This window comes from Paramormyrops kingsleyae, chromosome 17 (genome assembly GCF_048594095.1).
Source record: "Paramormyrops kingsleyae isolate MSU_618 chromosome 17, PKINGS_0.4, whole genome shotgun sequence".
Classification (NCBI taxonomy): Eukaryota; Metazoa; Chordata; class Actinopteri; order Osteoglossiformes; family Mormyridae; genus Paramormyrops; species Paramormyrops kingsleyae.
The window spans coordinates 15,816,529-15,833,704 of record NC_132813.1 but is presented as its reverse complement, the minus strand read 5'-3'; the positions used below and the strand labels follow the sequence as shown (position 1 = coordinate 15,833,704).

General features: G+C 51.3%; 2 protein-coding genes across 4 annotated transcripts in view; both read right to left on the bottom strand.

Moving 5' to 3' along the window:
• Positions 1-5,329, bottom strand: part of LOC111847174 (calcium-binding protein 8) — a 32,321-nt gene extending 26,992 nt beyond the window's left edge. Inside the window, exon 1 of the mRNA XM_023818134.2 lies at positions 4,650-5,329. The gene's annotated coding sequence lies outside the window, so the exon portion shown is untranslated. The remainder of the gene's footprint in view (positions 1-4,649) is intronic.
• A 2,004-nt stretch (positions 5,330-7,333) lies between these two features.
• Positions 7,334-17,176, bottom strand: part of tyw1 (tRNA-yW synthesizing protein 1 homolog (S. cerevisiae)) — a 32,652-nt gene continuing 22,809 nt past the window's right edge. For 2 of the 3 annotated variants that reach the window (XM_023818044.2, XM_072701122.1), the window contains exons 15-16: positions 16,065-16,232; positions 11,615-12,373 (exon numbers count right to left, since the gene is read on the bottom strand). In XM_023818044.2, the coding sequence (XP_023673812.2) occupies positions 12,152-12,373; positions 16,065-16,232 (390 nt within the window). In that variant the 3' untranslated portion in view covers positions 11,615-12,151. Of the gene's footprint in view, positions 9,151-11,614; positions 12,374-16,064; positions 16,233-17,176 lie in introns of those variants that run through there. The other variant, XR_002839031.2, reaches the window with a different exon arrangement.

Below are 17,176 nucleotides of genomic sequence, written 5' to 3'. Positions count from 1 at the left end.
AATTGACGCATCATCGGCGCATTAAATTAAGACAGAGGATCATCAAGCGGTCGCAGGATTAGGAGGCCTGACGGTTTCATTATTGGCGCCGCCGCGGTGGCTGTCGCCGTTTTGACAGCGGTAACCGCCATTACCGGGAGCCACGCAACGGGAAAGCCGTTACCGCAGAAACAGCTTCACAAAGGTCTACCCAGACCTCTTCTTTGGTTCACTGGTGAGGCAAAAAAGTCGATTAACTGCTACCTTCATTAACACACTACACAGATGCTGTAACTTCAGATGTAGAGGCACAGAAAGCGATGAAAACAAACCTCAACTGCAAATTAAAACAAAGAAAGCTGGTCTCTCCGCGGGGCCTTCGGAAACCCAGCCACCGCAGCCAGAATCGATACTTCACAGGGGAAGCTGGGAGCTGTTGATAAAAAGGCTGCATTTCCTTATGTACTATTCAGGGAAACAGGACCCGGTGTAGAATATATGTAAAGCAGGAGAAACGAGAGAATCATTGGCGCGTTCCTCCTACCGCATATTGGGGGGGAATTACGAGAGCTGGATGACCCATGGAATGGCAAAAACATCACAGAGAGCCTGGCATGATGGGTCACTCACAGACAGCCAGTGCCGACCATCCATTCCATCCCCGGGGAGTTAAACGAGGGGGACTCATCCTCTTCCCAGAGAGATGAACGCTACTGGATACATCCCAGGTCTGGTTAATAATCTTTAGACAAACCCTCAGAGTTCCCAGAATAGCCAGGGAGGGGCGAAGGGCCAGACAGGCAGCCTCATTGAGGAGTTGGGTCACATGACACATTCACAGCTGCCGGGTTCGGCGCACCAACAGCCGATACACCAGTACCTTTCACGTGTTCCTGGGCGAAGAAGCACGATAGAGAGCAGGCGGGTTTTTTATCGCAACCGCAGAGGAGACTTCGACGGCTCAGTCAAAAGCAAAACCCTAGTGCCATGCTGGCAGACAGCAGGACAGGCGGGGATTGGGATTTTTATACCTCCTATATCAGAGCGGAACACATTTGCAAATCCCCAGAGAGGGCAGGCGGCTGGCCAGGGAGCGGGCAGGTCGGGAGAGCGGGCGGGCTGGGAGAGCGGGCGGGTCGGGGGAGCAGGCAGAGGGGCAACAGCGGCCAGGAGAACAGAAGATCCAGCAGGAGCCCCGGCCAACATCACAGGCATCCAGAAGAGGGTTCAGGAAAGGCGGCCGGTCCCCCCAGTGGGGAGATGAGATCATAACATGGACTCAAAGCTCCCTCACTGCCCCCCACAAAACCAGCCCCCACATCCAGGGGCCCGGATAACTGGCCCAAGAATCCTACATCAGACTGGCCTGGGGCCACTTCCCAGATTTCCTGCGACACAGCATAATCCCACCTGACGGAGGTGATTAGAGGCGCGCATCAAGACCCACTCAAACGAGGGAAGAAAAAGTGAAAAAGCAGCAAACCTTTAACTGCTGCAGCAGAAGTCATGAAGCCCACTATGCGTCACACCGAACAGCAAGCGGGAGGCGACACTGTTCACTACCTTCCTCGCAGAGCAGAGTACAGCAGAGCGTCCCTCCGTGGCAGATCACCACCCTGTGGCAGACTAACATGTGACGGCCAGCCTATATCCCTATAAACGCTAATGGATTAGTACCCCCCCGCTGTGGCTCGCGTGCGACACAGTAGAGATCAGTAACTCACTGCTTGACAGCTGCAGATTCATATTACGCATTAAAGCAAGACAACGGCAAGGTTTGGGAGTCAATTACCCATGGAAATGCTTGCCGTCTGCAGCACTAACAACTCAAGGAACTGTCATACATTACATGGCCCATAATGCACCTCTAGAGTTCGCTGACCTCTGACACTGAACTATTAACAGCAGGACTGATTGGCTTTCAGGCATCCTGCTTGTTTCTAAGATATACGGGGTCAAACACGACAGGGAGCCTCAGCACAGGTTTGTACAGGAGAGGCTAACAGCCGAGGGGCAGCGATACGCCAAATTAAAGTAAACGACTCTGAGGACATCAAAGTTCTGACAGGTCAGGCTGACCTGAGCGACCATAAGCGCCAGCTGAGATTAGCCTGGCACGCCATGGTCGCCGTCTGCGCTAATGCCGCCTGGCCAGTCTACGGACGACAGGTCAGGTGACCCGGCGCCACTGACCGCGGCTGCCACCTCTCCCAAGGGGCCGCAATGCTACCCTACGTGCCGGCCCGGCCCGGCCGCCGTGACGCACTGCAGAGAACAGATGGCAAGGGGGGCCAAGCCGCCACGCCGCTGAGGTCATCAGCGCAAGCGAGTTTCAAACATACCAACGAGGTCCCAGAAAAGACCACCGTCGCTCGCGGTTTGGGGAATGAGCCACAACTACCTACCGCCACATCTTCCTGCACGGCTGCCCTTAAAGCTTTTAAAATTTGCAGTGCCTTAATAGAAAGAAAACCTCACGTTCAGCAAATCCGGGGACGACGGAGAGTGTGTGTGCGACACGTTCCCGGGACGTCACTCACAGCCACGGCATTAAAGCGCCCCCGCCCCCCCCCCCCCCCCCCCCCCCCCCCGACAGCTCGCTAGCCCCCAACAAGCAACCGGGAGTAATTTAGGGGATCAAAACAAGCATTACGCAAGCTGGGGTGGCGTTTTTCAGAAACAATCAAAAGGAAGTCGAATCTCACGCATAGCACCCAAAAGGCAGGAGGGATGGGGTGATGTGTGGCTCCACGAGCGGAAGGTCGTCGGCTCAAATCCCAGAGTCGACAGAGCGATGTCACCATTGGGCCCTTGAGCAAGGCCCTTAACCCGCAACTGCTCTGGACTAGCTGCCCTGCATTCTATAAGTCACGTAGGACAAAAGACTCTGCTAACTGAATAAGATGTTCACAAAACACAAAAAAAGTCCACAGGCTCAAGAAGACAAAGACCCCCGAGAATCCCTGAGAAAACCAGGGTCACGTGTCTCCTCTTCAGATTCCTGCTGTGACCTGCACTCCCAGGCAATGTCACCAAACCGCACTGAGCTGTGGCAAGACTGGGCCAGCGACAGCCCAAAACCTGGGAAGACAAGAGAAGGTCCTCAGGGCAGAAAACATGCTAGTAAGCAGCCGGAAACACATCCGCTCGCAGCGGGGCCATGAAAACTCAGTCATGTCCCAGACTTGCTGGCCCTGCAACAGGACAAATGAGTCACACTCACAGGGACCCCGGAGCAATCTGGGTGCTGATATGGCAGCATGTCGACCGTATCCATGCAACAAAAAAAGAAGGGAATCTAACATCTCATTTCGGACCATGTGCAGTACGAGATCTGTGTAACCGGGGGGTGGGTCTTCCATCACCCCAAGACAAGCCTACAGATATGAGGTTCCTGCCACTATATCTCCCCCCCCCCCCCGCAGTCAGCACAACACTGCAGCATATCCAGGCTCAGCCTGTGTGGCCCCCACCTTCCACCCCAGGAAGATTCAGAACCTCCTGTCCAAGGTCAACGTGTGGCATTTGAGCATCTGCCCTGCTGGAAAGCCGTGGGGGGGGTATTATCCCCCCCCCCCAACCCAAACCAGAACACCTGGATTATAAATCCACTTGCTCCACTGACGATGTAGGAGACCCACGGCCGGTATACACCTGCTGCCTCTCAGAGACGCAGTGCCCCAGCTGTACAGTCACACTGTTTACCTGGCTGTAAGACACAGCATCCATGTGTGTGTGTGGGGGGGGGGGGGGGGGGGCTGGAATACTTCACCCCCATCACTGTCAGTCCCCTGTCCCAGATCCTGAGTAGTGACCTTCTAACATTCACATGCAAAACGTTCATACACATGAATAACCGTATACATAATGGGCACAACCACTCATTCATATCAATGCATTATGACAGTGATTGGACCTGACACTTTTGTCATTATTGGCAAATATGAAATGATTTACTAATTAGCACAACATTAAGAAGAATTCCAAAATAACCGGCGGTCCCAGGCGGATCATTAGCGGCAGCCATATAAAACAAATGGATTATCAATTAATTCGTTAATAAATTAAATGAAACCTTTGGCCTAAATGTACCAAGAAGGATACAACTATACGTGTACAAACATAAATGCATATATATAAATAACAGTGACACACGTATATAAATACTTATCACAGGTTTCCAGTATGCGTCTCTATTTAGGCGAATATACATCTGTATTTACAGATTCATCAGACATGAGCTTTTTTTTACTTCACTTCATTTTCTGATTTCAGCGGCAGGCTGGTGAGTTACTGTGCAGAACGCGTATTAAATTCAGCATGAAATTGTAAATTATTCGCGGTTTCAGCCACTGGCTTCACATAATAAAATAATGCAAAACAGCATCCCATTAAATGAGCGCCCTAAAAGCCAGACCCCCGTAAAAGAACCACAAGGAGTCGGTTCATTCCCCCACCTCGCTGATAAAAATGGCCACTCCTAGTGCTATTAAAGGTAATGGTCTAGTTGAACTGACAACAGGTGAAAATTGCTGTTAGGGTTAATAGAAATAACAATGCGGTTCGGGGCACTTCCAGACAGCTGTTTGGCGCGGTCAGTATCTGGATCAATCAGCGGATCATGGAGTTGCGCATACGGTCCAAACTGAGCCGCACTTTCAGCTACTTACCTCCGCAAACGGACGCCGTCTCCTATAAAGTGAATGGTCGAGATCCGTCGCCGAGACCCCAAGGCACAGCGAAACCGGAGTCCGGTTTGAAGGGTTAGTGCCAAGGCGTCGGCGTGTGCTTGATCTTGCCGGAGAGATAAATCATGCCCCTTTCTCCGAGGTTCGCGCTACTGCTCCATCACTGCCGCGATCCCCTCTCCGATCACGAGTCCATGTGCACTGGGCATGTTTAATGCCCCCGTTTCCAGCTAAGCAATCGAAGTTCCACACTTGTTCCAACTCCCGTCAATTGTAACGACCCTGTTCATCCTATGCCATTCCCATTTCCCAAGTTGGGGGTTGGGGCGAGAAAAAAAATGTTTCTTTTCCTTAATTAGCCACGACTGCCTTAATAATCCAAGCACCAACAGAGATATTTCTGACGCCCACCCTCAGGACGAGATGAACCTGAATCACTAGATGGCTCAGATCACATAAATACACGCTGCGAATTATTTCTGGGTGTTATCCCCCCCAACACCCGCGTTCTCCGTTCAATCCCCACAAAAAAAATCCCAGCTTCCAATTATCACCGGTCCTGTAAGCGATCAGAGTATGGTTTAACCCATATAACGCCGCGAAGAGAGCGATAGTCATGAGTCAACCGATGCAGCCCACGATCTGTTACGTTTGTGCCGCTCATCGTCGGCCGGTGGGCTGATCGGTGCCGCCCGCCGAGGAACCGAAGCGGAGCAGAGGAGAGGGAGCACCATTCCCGCGTGCCGAGTACGCTTCCTGCTAAAAAAAATTATAATTAATAAATTAACAGATAAACTGATAAGCGAATATAGATCTGTCCATCTTGGCATTGCTATACGATAACAAATGATGGCAGACCGATTAGTGCAATCATGTCCCCCGTCAAGCCATGAAACGGACAGTGAGTTTAATTCAAATTAAACTATTTAGCAGCAAGGTGCAGTGATTAGTGTTACACGAAACATTAAACACATATTATGCCATGTCGTGTGTACACAAGCACACAACGCCTACTGGTCGTTTAAACAGGCTTGTGAATCCATCACGTTAATGCACAAGAACCAAGAAAAGACATTTATACCCGGCTGCAAATTCAATACAGGCATCTAGCCTGTTTATAATGGAAACGATTAAACAGCCTAGCTTTATCTGTAAATACCGGCAAAGAAAATACCGGTAAGCACACGTGCCAAGACAGTCTGCAAGGTGCAGGGCTCGTGGCTCTCTGAAGTTGCGGCGCCTCGCCCCGGGGGGGGGGGGGGACCCTCGTGCACGGCCGTATCACCCTCTGCACGTGTCCCATCCCGGGGTGTAAAACTGTGAGATGTGAAATACTGTATAAATCACACTGGATACAGGATTCCGTCAGCTTTAGCAGCCTCATCATTCGTGAAGAGACATTTCCCAAGCACTGCCTCATCAACACTACAGCCAGCGGTGATCCGATCGAGAACCGCTCAGCACAACCGCCGCCCCCCCAGCTCCCCGGCGAACGCAGACACATATATTGGGATGATAAAATTACAACCTGAAACACATTTCGGTTATAATCTAAGAACCAGACGCTTCCGCAGCAAATAGAAATAATACTCTGCGCCCAGTAAATGGAGGTTTAACTGAAATGTGCCTTTTGCTCGCTATTCCAGGACCATAAAGGTACGACCATATTAAATTCAGTTATTGACTTGCTGTGTATTAAGAGGTGGTCTCATATTATAGTCCCGCTGTTAAAATACATTCCGTATTTGTTATTAATACTCAGCACAACAGCACTGCTTCAGGTAAACATGCACCAGCTAAGAATGGAATGTCTTTAAACGGGTAATCCAACCGAAATGTGAAGCCGGAATGTGTTGCAGACGCATTGGCTCTAACAAAACGTTCAATATCTTAGAGCTAATTAAGCCGCGCAAACAAATGATCAGAAATGACATTTGATCTGAGAGAAAGACTACAAAGACCGCGCATGGGTTTAATACTACAAAAAGCTGAGCGTCAAGCATTTAAGAAAATGAAATATTGCGCCACATACATAGTCAGAATTTAATCAGCAGCTCAAATGGGTCAAATTCTCGAGTTTGGTCGTACTAAGCGGCAGGTATCAGGGGATGGGGGGGGGGCTCGCTGCAGCAGGGGATGGGAGCTGCCGTCGGGCGAGGCACCCAGGCACGGCGCAAAGCAGAGATGGAGCCGCACACACGGCACGGCTGCGAGAGATGATTAACGCAGAAAAGTTAGTTTTTGTGAGCTCACTTATTAATTATGTCTCTACCGATCACGGCCGGCTGAATTGACAGATAGGGTGCTTTCACGGTTTTCGTTTTCAGGACAGCATACCAAATCTTGCGTTAATATCTTAAAAAAACGGCAACTATTAGCTAATGATCTTCAGCAGAGCTTCAAGAAACAGATAATCTTATGTGTACGGTTAAAATAGGCCTACATGACACTTCTTTGACGTCATTTAACCGAAAACACACTCACGTCATACTCAAGCAGCAACCTATCTGGTGTGACTGCTGTACCAAAAGGGGACTAGATCATCAGCTGAAGCTGCAACGCACCCTAATCAGGTCAAATACAGGGGAAATAAAGTTCACAGCAGACCACAGAACGTAGCAGACAATTTATTTTTAATACTTTTTCTGGAGCTGCCATTTCCAAAGGTGCAAGTCAGCGTCTCGAAGTTAATTCTTAGCCCTGTTACGAACATCATGCTGTTACACATAGCTGATTAATTATGCAAAGGGGCTACTGTGGTCCTGAAGAGGGGAACCCCTTGTTTTAGCTGGCCAGACACACACACACACACAGCAGCTATTTCTGAATGGTGTCCTGTGATTATTTTTTTCTGTTGGGAGCGTTTAATCACCAGGAGTTTATGGGGGATCATATTTACACATCATTCTTCTTAATCAAAGACCTCTTCTACTCTGCTGCTCAAATATCCAGAACACCTAGCCTGCGTTTGACACAGGGTGGAGAGACGGGCTGCTGGGGAGGTGTCCACCAGACACACCGGCAGAGAAGCTAAGTCCCCACTCCAGCTTAGCTTTTAATGGCGCCAGGTGGATGGCAGGCCGCTGGAAAGACCTGTATCTGGACCGAAAGCGGCCACCTCTGCTGCCAGGGACACAGGGGACGATGACAGCTAGACGGAGTCGTCCTCGAGCTCCATGTGGGGATCAGAGCTTGTTATCCAGAGCATGTTAGACCTGAAGGAGTTCCACACTGCTGCCGTCACACTGCTGTGATCACATCTGATGTCTCTGCGCCCCCAACATGCCGCAAACTGAGCAAAACAGACCTCTAGGACAATCCGATCACTTGCGGAACATGATGTTTTAAGTGATAAGTCTTATCTATGCAAATGATACACATATAGAGGACAAAATACTAAAAAGAAGTAAAGAAAAACTTTCAGTGGACATGCCTAGAACACGCCTGGAAATATGACTAAAATCATCCGCATTGCAGAGCCAATATCCAAAGCTTCACTTGCAAGTCATAGCATGGAACTAGTGCTGCTGTACTCCGTCCTGGCCAATAGGGGGCGTAACAGGATAGGGTTCCCAGCTGTGACCTCAGGGATGGGGGGTGGGCATCTTCCATCCCCTGTCAGCCTAATTCTTCTGCAAATCCACCTCATCAAGATGCCAGTCAGTCTCTGAATGCCCCTCTAAGGCCTCAGGCACAAGCAGCATTCAGGGGCCACTGGAGATTCGGCATGTCAGAATTGATCCTCATTACTTTGCATGGCACCACCTTGTGGTGGGGAATGGAACAGTTTACACTGAAAGCTGGAGGCCAGCTGCTGTAGGTCATGCAAGAGCTCACCCAGGGCTCAAACCCTAAACCCAGTGGGCGGGATTATTAGCGAGAATGGGCCCCCAACAGTCAAAGAAGCGAAGTCCAAAGTCAGTTGAGCCGAGCAGCTCCGATTCCTAGCGTGGTGAGGCCCACTGTCACTGCAAGACCATCTTGGGTCATGACCCAATGAAAAAGCACACCAGCGGGCAGACAGCGATTGTGGCCATCTCTCGCTGCCAAGACCGGTTCCAACTAATTATTTGCAATGCGTAGCGTTTATTGAGATCCGATACAAGTCGTTAGTCTTTCAAGTTTATTATGCCATTAAAATGCAAATCCCCCAGCTCAAAAACATAAATTTCAGAAACACTAACGTGCTGGGAAACGGCGGTTTTGTAGCCCTCTGGTTAATTGACTCTCATCAGCTAACAAGGGAATTATGGGTAATTCTTCTTAAGCCAGCAGTGATTCTGCAAGCAGCCTTCTCAGAGCCGCCTGCAGAGCCCGATCACTGTCGGGCACGCTGAGCAGAGACCCCATGGGATGGCAGAGGGCACAGACACCCCAGACAAGCCGCCTTCGTGTTCACAGCCCCACCACTGTCAGGCCTGCCTGTGCCAGGCTTGTTCAGGGTCACATCTTCGTTGGCTGACTGTTTGGAGTGCAGGTAAACCTGAGAGAGAGAGAGAGCTTGTGTCAGAGGTGTCAGCAGGGACAGGAAATGATGCGTTGCCCTGTACGCATCATCAGTGAGCGCCATTGCGCCATCCCCATGGCCCAGTCACCTCAGGAACAACGGAAGACACATCTGTTCTGAAAGCTTTGGTACATGTAGATGCTAGTGGGACACCTGGGGTGGGTGGGTGGGATTAATGTGAACTGTCAATCAAGTAGTTTAACCCACTCAGACTGGTTACTTGGATCAATTATGTTAATGCAGGCAGTCACTGACAGCGAGCAGTAATCATGCCCACTGCAGGATTCAAAGCCACTTTGCTCTCGCTGCCAAGCCAGTGAATGTCCTTGACATTGTTTCACAATTTGTTTCAATTTTTGTACATAGTAAACAGCTATAAGACGATTAAAAGACACGCCAATGAGGAAATCTGAATTCTCTAATCAGCTAGATACCCGATTGACCTCTAATTTGAATGGCAAGAGAAATATTTAAATGAAGTGAAAATTTACATACATGTAATGCACAAATTGGGCACTATGGGATTAGCTATTTTTACGTACTTTTTTCTTTTATACCAATGGTCCCTCACCCAGATATAAAATGCATCAAGATGGTGAGAACCTCGAATCCCCATCTGTCCCTATGGCAGCAGCCATCCACACCCCCCCACAGAGAGAGAGTTGCCTATACGCCATATGTTTTGTCCCGAGTATAATTGGGAGGGGGGAGGGGGGGTTGGATGCCTTCATCAGCCTGATGGCGGGAGGGAGTGGTGAGACTGCATTCAGTGCTAGGATCAGTATCAGCGGTCATCTTCCGGCTGCTGAAGTTCCCAGAGTACGACCTGCTTCCGGAAAGTTCCTGGCAGAAGGCTACATCCTCAGCATCCAGCGCAGAGAGAAATTAATTCTCTCTGCCCCCCCCCCCAACCCTCAAGACTGTCGCAGATAGTCCACAGCGAGGAAGATGGTGGTCAGATGAACCAAAAGACAAACACAGCAAGAGATAGCAGACCAACAGAAATACTGGACTCGACTCTGAAGACCACGTGGTCCCATGTCACACCCCTCCATGCGGCTCAGCGTAAAGGGACGGACCTACCGTGCCCCGTTGCCATGGATACCGAACACTGACCGATAAACAAACATGGCGGATGTTAGCGACTGCTAAGGGCCCTTGGTTGGAACAAAACCACCTGCCTGCTGAAGCAAACTACCGGACAGATACTAACTGCAGCGTGGGACTGGCGACCATTCAAGCTGAAAATGCCATAAGCGCGTAAAAAGTACGGTGAGTAACATCACAGGAAGGGTGGGCGTTGGCGATCCCACCGCGCTCACACAGCTAATTTAGAGCGTTAGGCAGAAAAAGCCAGGAGGCAATAAGAAGTGCAATATGGAGTTCCGGGGTTAGACGGCGGGACAGCCGGGGGGAACTAAACTCATCAACCCACCCGGCTTAATTAGACAATAGCAGGTCTGCTGGAACCGCCTGTGGTGGGGTGGGGGGGGGGCACATCAGACTGCATGAGAGGGTTTGCAAGTTCAACTCATCCATCACAATTACCATGTTTACCAAACACTACACTGTAATTAATAAACTCAGCCCTAAGCTTATATATTGCACTGTTCTGGCTGCAAGAACCAGTGTGCCCTTTGTAAATAAACAGCGACACCCATTCATCTGATACCAGCAGCAACGCCCCGACTCCCCAGCACAATAAGTAATATACCAAGGGCAGAGGAAAAGAGCATCCGACATGGCCTGAATAGATGGCTCCGTCCGTGCCGCAGGGGGCAAGTGTGACTGTATCTGCGGCAGTGTGTGTTTGTGGCTTAAGTGAGATATCTCACTCAGGTTTAAGCAGCTACCTCAGGCACATCCCGCATCACACTAGTGCTAACAAGCCCTGAAGAACTGCATGGACTAGGTGTCATCGGGACACAGCGATGCAGGTCGATCCCGGACAAGCGTGTTGATGTGAAACCCATCAAGTCAAAACACATCAAGGGGTTCCATATATCCTCCTTCCAACAGAAGGCCCCATTACCATAGCAATGTGTCCAGCACACGAGGGCCATAAGTGTGCGTTCTGAGGAACAGGCTGTACTGTTACACAAAAGCAGCGCCTTTACCAGCAGTTTAAATGCATTTTGAAAAAAACCCAGATCACCAACTACCTTACATTCTACTGCAGGAGAGGGGGGGAGAATCTTCTCCCACCCAAGAATATAGCATCAATACCCCCGTGTACAACAATCCAGGTTACAAGGGATGAAAGGATGGCACAGAGCCTAGTTACAGGGCATGGGAGAATGGCACCGAGGCTAGTTACAGGGCATGACAGATTGGCACAGAGCCTAGTTACAGGGCATGGGAGAATGGCACCAAGCCTAGTTACAGGGGATGCACACACAGACAGACATACACAGCATAATAAAAGGACCAGAAGTCTGAATTACTATCAGCACTTTATTTCACTTAAAACATGCTGCACTCTTGGTTTGAACAGCTGCAGTTACAAGAAAACGACTAAAAACACCCAGTGCTGCTTCTGCTGACCTTTGAGTTCAGCGTGTTCTCACTGGAGGTGTTGAGATTCTTCGCAGAGAGAGGTCTGTGGGGGGGGGGGGGGGGGATTTGAAGGCATATAACAGCCAACAAACCAAGTCCGTCTAGGGAGTAAAAATTGCACAAGCATTTAGCAATTCCCCTCAGATCACCAAGCCCCCGCCCAGCAGAGCAATCCAGCAGTTAAGCTTCCGCACGGAGGCAGAGACGGGATGGCTGATGTGTGACAGTGACATCTAAGCAGAAAATGATGATGTCCGACTAAATGTTCTACCAGCGAGCTGTAAAAGCAGAGTGGAGATTGGCTTCTCCGCCTAGGCAGGAGAGCACAGGATTAAAAACAGAAAGAACACACCCATGGCCCCCACTCCCAGGAAAACTCATCTTGAACTGAAAGGGGCGCAGATCAGTCACTAAACTGACATCAGCACCCAGAAACATCTCTGGTCTTGTTCTTTCGCTGAAAGCGGGTGTCCACTGGGTCGAATCCCCTTCCGCAGGCTCCGAAGACGGCCCAGTCGGGGGTCCTGGCCATGTAGTCCTCGGCCGAGAAGCTCGTCTGGCTGTCGGTGTCGTCATGAAGACGCACAAGTTCTTGGAAGCGGTCGTAGTCAATCCATGTGTGCCACTCGCCAGCCACCTTGAACTGCCAGACAAACACATCAAGCCGTTAAAGGAAGCAGGCATGCAAAGGGCAGCCGAAACGGGCTGGGAAGCCCCCGCACATGTGGAGGCCAGGGGCATGTGCTGTCATTTTAAGGAATTACTGTGCAATATGTTCCTGAAATACAGACTGAGAAAGACGGGAGTGCAGAATTTTAACGGATCGGAAACATCTGGAAATCAGAGCACGCACAGGGCTGCGAGGGGAAAGGCGTCCATCTTGCAGGGAAGCGCCGAACTTCATTCACCGTCCCCCCCATTTCACACACTTTCATCAGCAAAGCCCAGAGCTTAGCGCTGATGCAGCAAGCTTTTCTCTCGCATCGGCCAATCAAATTGCCAGGGAAGCAAACACTAGGGGAATAACCCCGCCCCCAAAAGGACAGAATCCCTATCCAAGCTGATGCTGAGTGCTGCACAGCTAAGGATGCTGTGTGTTCTCCTCCAGCCCCACAGGGGGCAGTCTCTCAGGGAGCTTCGTAACTCCCCATGTCCAATCTCCCAGACCATCCCAGGAAATGACCCGAATGTCCAATCCTCTCTGTACCTGGACTCTTAGCACTTCAAATCCAGCATTTAATGAGCTCCCTACTCGTCATGTGTGACTCACCCCATACAATTCCTTCCGCGAGTCTGTCCCACTCGTGGAAATTGCCGGTCTCCCCCCCGCCCCATTGCATTTTGGGATTGGAGAAACGGCAAGTTGCGAGATGGACTCATCTCATTCATGAAATGACCCATAAAATGAAAAGGCAAGTGGAGCGCCTTTACTGGAGAGAGATTAAATTAGATGCAAGAGCTTTAAGGCCCTCAGGGCACCAGGGCTTCTCAAAATACCGAAGAGGCACCTGAACGCTCCTGTTAAAGCCCTGCTTCAAAAGCAGCACCGCGGTGAAGTTCGCAGGCCGCTCTGCTCCAGGTCCCTGGGATGAAGTGAACCCGGAGCTCGACGCCATGATGGAATCGGAATAATCCGGCAGTGTCTCCAAAATGCATACCGGCCTGAACTCACAGTAGGAAAAGTCAAGCGCAAAATCAGAGGGGGGAGGGGCAACAACAGAACATATTGATTGTGTCTTGCCAGGCTTTCCCAAGAAAAAACCTGGTACATAAAGGGACTGACAGCTGTCCTAATTACCCGCAATGTGAACCATGCCCCCCGGCACCAACATTCTGGTGGTACTCTAATGGCATCCAGAACCCGTTACCAGCTGCCCTGCTTACCACTGCCTCCTACAGGCCATATCTTGCCTGGTGCTCAGTGGCTGCCCCATCCATTAATGAGAGGGGGATGTGGGAAGGACAGCCAACACCATAGGCATGTCCCCCCAGGCCGGCAGGCCCCATCCTCCGCTCAGCTGCCCAGAGGAGACGCTGACACCCCTCAGCGCTGCCTGAAAGGGATTCGGAGCCGCCCCCAAAGAAACCAACTCTGACACAATCGATAAAAATCAAAGTCCGAGTGGCTCCCCATCGGCCACCAGAGCTGGCACCCCGAGAGACAGAGAGCAGGAAGGCGACGGGGGGAAGGAATGGCAGAAAGATGTGGGAGAGAGCATCACGAGGGGGGGTGGGGGGGGGGGGCAGATGCTTCCGGAATATAAAATGAGGAAAGGAAACTTGCTTTTAGAACAGAAATTCTGCAGTGCCATTGTATTCTAGGTGTAAATTAGGAATTCAAACGCAAATCCCAACTTATATATGGGGTAAGGAAGATGAAAGCAGTCAGAGAAGGAGCAGTAGGTGATGAAATGTCAAATTAGAGCTCCAGCGTCTCCAGGAGAAGAGGGGACAGGGTAATGAGAGGCAGGACGCTGGTCCTCGGCCTTCCAGGAAGACACTCCTGGGGGGGTGGGGGGGCAAGGACCGCGGCAGTGAGCATGCAGAGCCAGGCTGCCTCTCTCAGGCAGGACAGTGGCATGGGTGTGTGTGCATTTACAGAGAGGCGTGGAATGGGATGGCGGGGTGGGAGCAGCGTGGAACGGGACGGCGTGGACCGGGATGGTGGCACGGGGGTGTGCATTTACACAGTGGTGTGGAACAGGACAGCTGGGGGGGGGGGGGGGGGGCATGGTGTGGAACAGGATGGCTGGGGGGCATGGTGTGGAACAGGATGATGGCACAGGTGTGTGCATTTACAGAGTGGTGTGGAACAGGATGGTGGGCAGACTTGGTGTGGAACAGGATGATGGCACAGGTGTGTGCATTTACAGAGTGGTGTGGAACAGGATGGTGGGCAGACTTGGTGTGGAACAGGATGATGGCACAGGTGTGTGCATTTACAGAGTGGTGTGGAACAGGATGGTGGGCAGGCTTGGTGTGTAACAGGATGGTGGCACGGGAGTGTGCATTTACAGAGTGGTGTGGAACAGGATGGTGGGCAGGCTTGGTGTGGAACAGGATGGTGGCACGGGAGTGTGCATTTACAGAGTGGTGTGGAACAGGATGGTGGGCAGGCTTGGTGTGGAACAGGATGGTGGCACGGGAGTGTGCATTTACAGAGTGGTGTGGAACAGGATGGTGGCACGGGAGTGTGCATTTACAGAGTGGTGTGGAACAGGATGGTGGGCAGGCTTGGTGTGGAACAGGATGGTGGCACGGGAGTGTGCATTTACAGAGTGGTGTGGAACAGGATGGTGGGCAGGCTTGGTGTGGAACAGGATGATGGCACAGGTGTGTGCATTTACAGAGTGGTGTGGAACAGGATGGTGGGCAGGCTTGGTGTGTAACAGGATGGTGGCACGGGAGTGTGCATTTACAGAGTGGTGTGGAACAGGATGGTGGGCAGGCTTGGTGTGTAACAGGATGGTGGCACGGGAGTGTGCATTTACAGAGTGGTGTGGAACAGGATGGTGGGCAGGCTTGGTGTGGAACAGGATGGTGGCACAGGAGTGTGCATTTACAGAGTGGTGTGGAACAGGATGGTGGCACGGGAGTGTGCATTTACAGAGTGGTGTGGAACAGGATGGTGGGCAGGCTTGGTGTGGAACAGGATGGTGGCACGGGAGTGTGCATTTACAGAGTGGTGTGGAACAGGATGGTGGGCAGGCTTGGTGTGGAACAGGATGGTGGCACGGGAGTGTGCATTTACAGAGTGGTGTGGAACAGGATGGTGGGCAGGCTTGGTGTGTAACAGGATGGTGGCACGGGAGTGTGCATTTACAGAGTGGTGTGGAACAGGATGGTGGGCAGGCTTGGTGTGGAACAGGATGGTGGGCAGGCTTGGTGTGGAACAGGATGGTGGCACGGGAGTGTGCATTTACAGGCACCGAGCCATAGAAGCACAGGACAGGAGAATAATTCGAAACAGAAATATCACCTACCATGTTATACTACAGAACGGCACTCTCATACGGTCCAAAACAGTTCAAGTCAAGCAGTGAACAGTCCAATAAACAAAATAAATAAGAGACGGTGTGTGTGTGTACAGCCTGAGCAGGGAGGCCCCCTGCAGGTGGAAATGTTTTAAACGAAGACGATAATTTACCCTAAAATACTGGGGCCTGTCAGAGTCCAGTCAAATCAGTGCACTGGTTATTAGTGAGTCACAGCAACAGAAGGCGGAGGAAGCCGTGTGTGTAGGATCTGGATGTCGGCGGGCCGGAGTGGTGTGGAACAGGACGGCGGGTGGTTGTGGTCAGGAACATTAAGCTGGAAGGTGGGAGCAGGCCTACCTTGCGATGGGCAATAAGGATGCAGTTTGAGTGCTCGTGTTCAGAGGCGATGTCATAATCAGGCAACTGGTCAGCCAACTGCCTGACGAAGTACAGGACCTCCTCGTGCCAGGGCACGTTGGCCATGGTCAGGCTGCTGGCGGAGCTCTCCCCGCAGTACGTCACCCCCTGGGGACAGAAGCAAAGCAGGACTGTCAGGGTCCAACACGGCCCCACCTTGACCCTCTTACACGGCTAGACACTTCATTAACACTCCACAGCGGGGGGGTCAGCAGCCGGAGATGTTGGCTGCTGACAGAGTGCCCTGGCACATCTGTGATGATACTTTAAATGCTTAGAAATTTAGCCTCTAGTGCTACATTGGTCAGCCCACATTCAGTCTCGAAAGCGGCCATTTTCAGATTTATCCATGTTTCGCTGCAACAGGTGGAGCACCTCGCACGCAGGTACAACAGCCGGACCCTGCGTGGGATCTGAACCCGAGGCGTGTGTAGGTAATTACTACTGCAGCCAGCACCTGTGCACTGGTGGGGTGACCCGTTACTGGGGGTCCGGGTTCAGATCCTACGTATACTGAGCATGCAGACAGATTGTGTAGTGCATTTCAAGGTTACAGAGGACACACACATATAAAACAAATAAAAATAAAAGAGGAAAATCAGTTCTAAACAGATTAGCCGGTGCGGAGCAGCTGCAAGACGGAGCAGGACGGCAATCTTCATCCCATACCACTCCTCCTCGTCACTCGGAGTCGAAATCTTTTTTTATTTTTTATTTTTTTTTTTTTAAATAATAATAAAATAAAAACTCAATTAGAGGGTGCCAGTTCTGCCAACGCGGCAATCACTCTCGATCTGGAGCACGGAGGCCCGTCAGATCCCCCCCCCCCCCCAAAGCAGATGGACACAAGACAGGCTTTCACACATAATCAGTGACACGCCTTGATGCCAGAGCGCCCTTCACACGCTAGACCATGGTGAACGTCACACAGGGACACGTGTTCACATGTGGGAGGAAGGGCGTGTCAAGGACCGAGGAACATAAACAGGCGTGGATGGGGGACAGAAGGGCATGGGGGGGGGGGCACATGGCGAGACCCCCCCCCCAGGCGG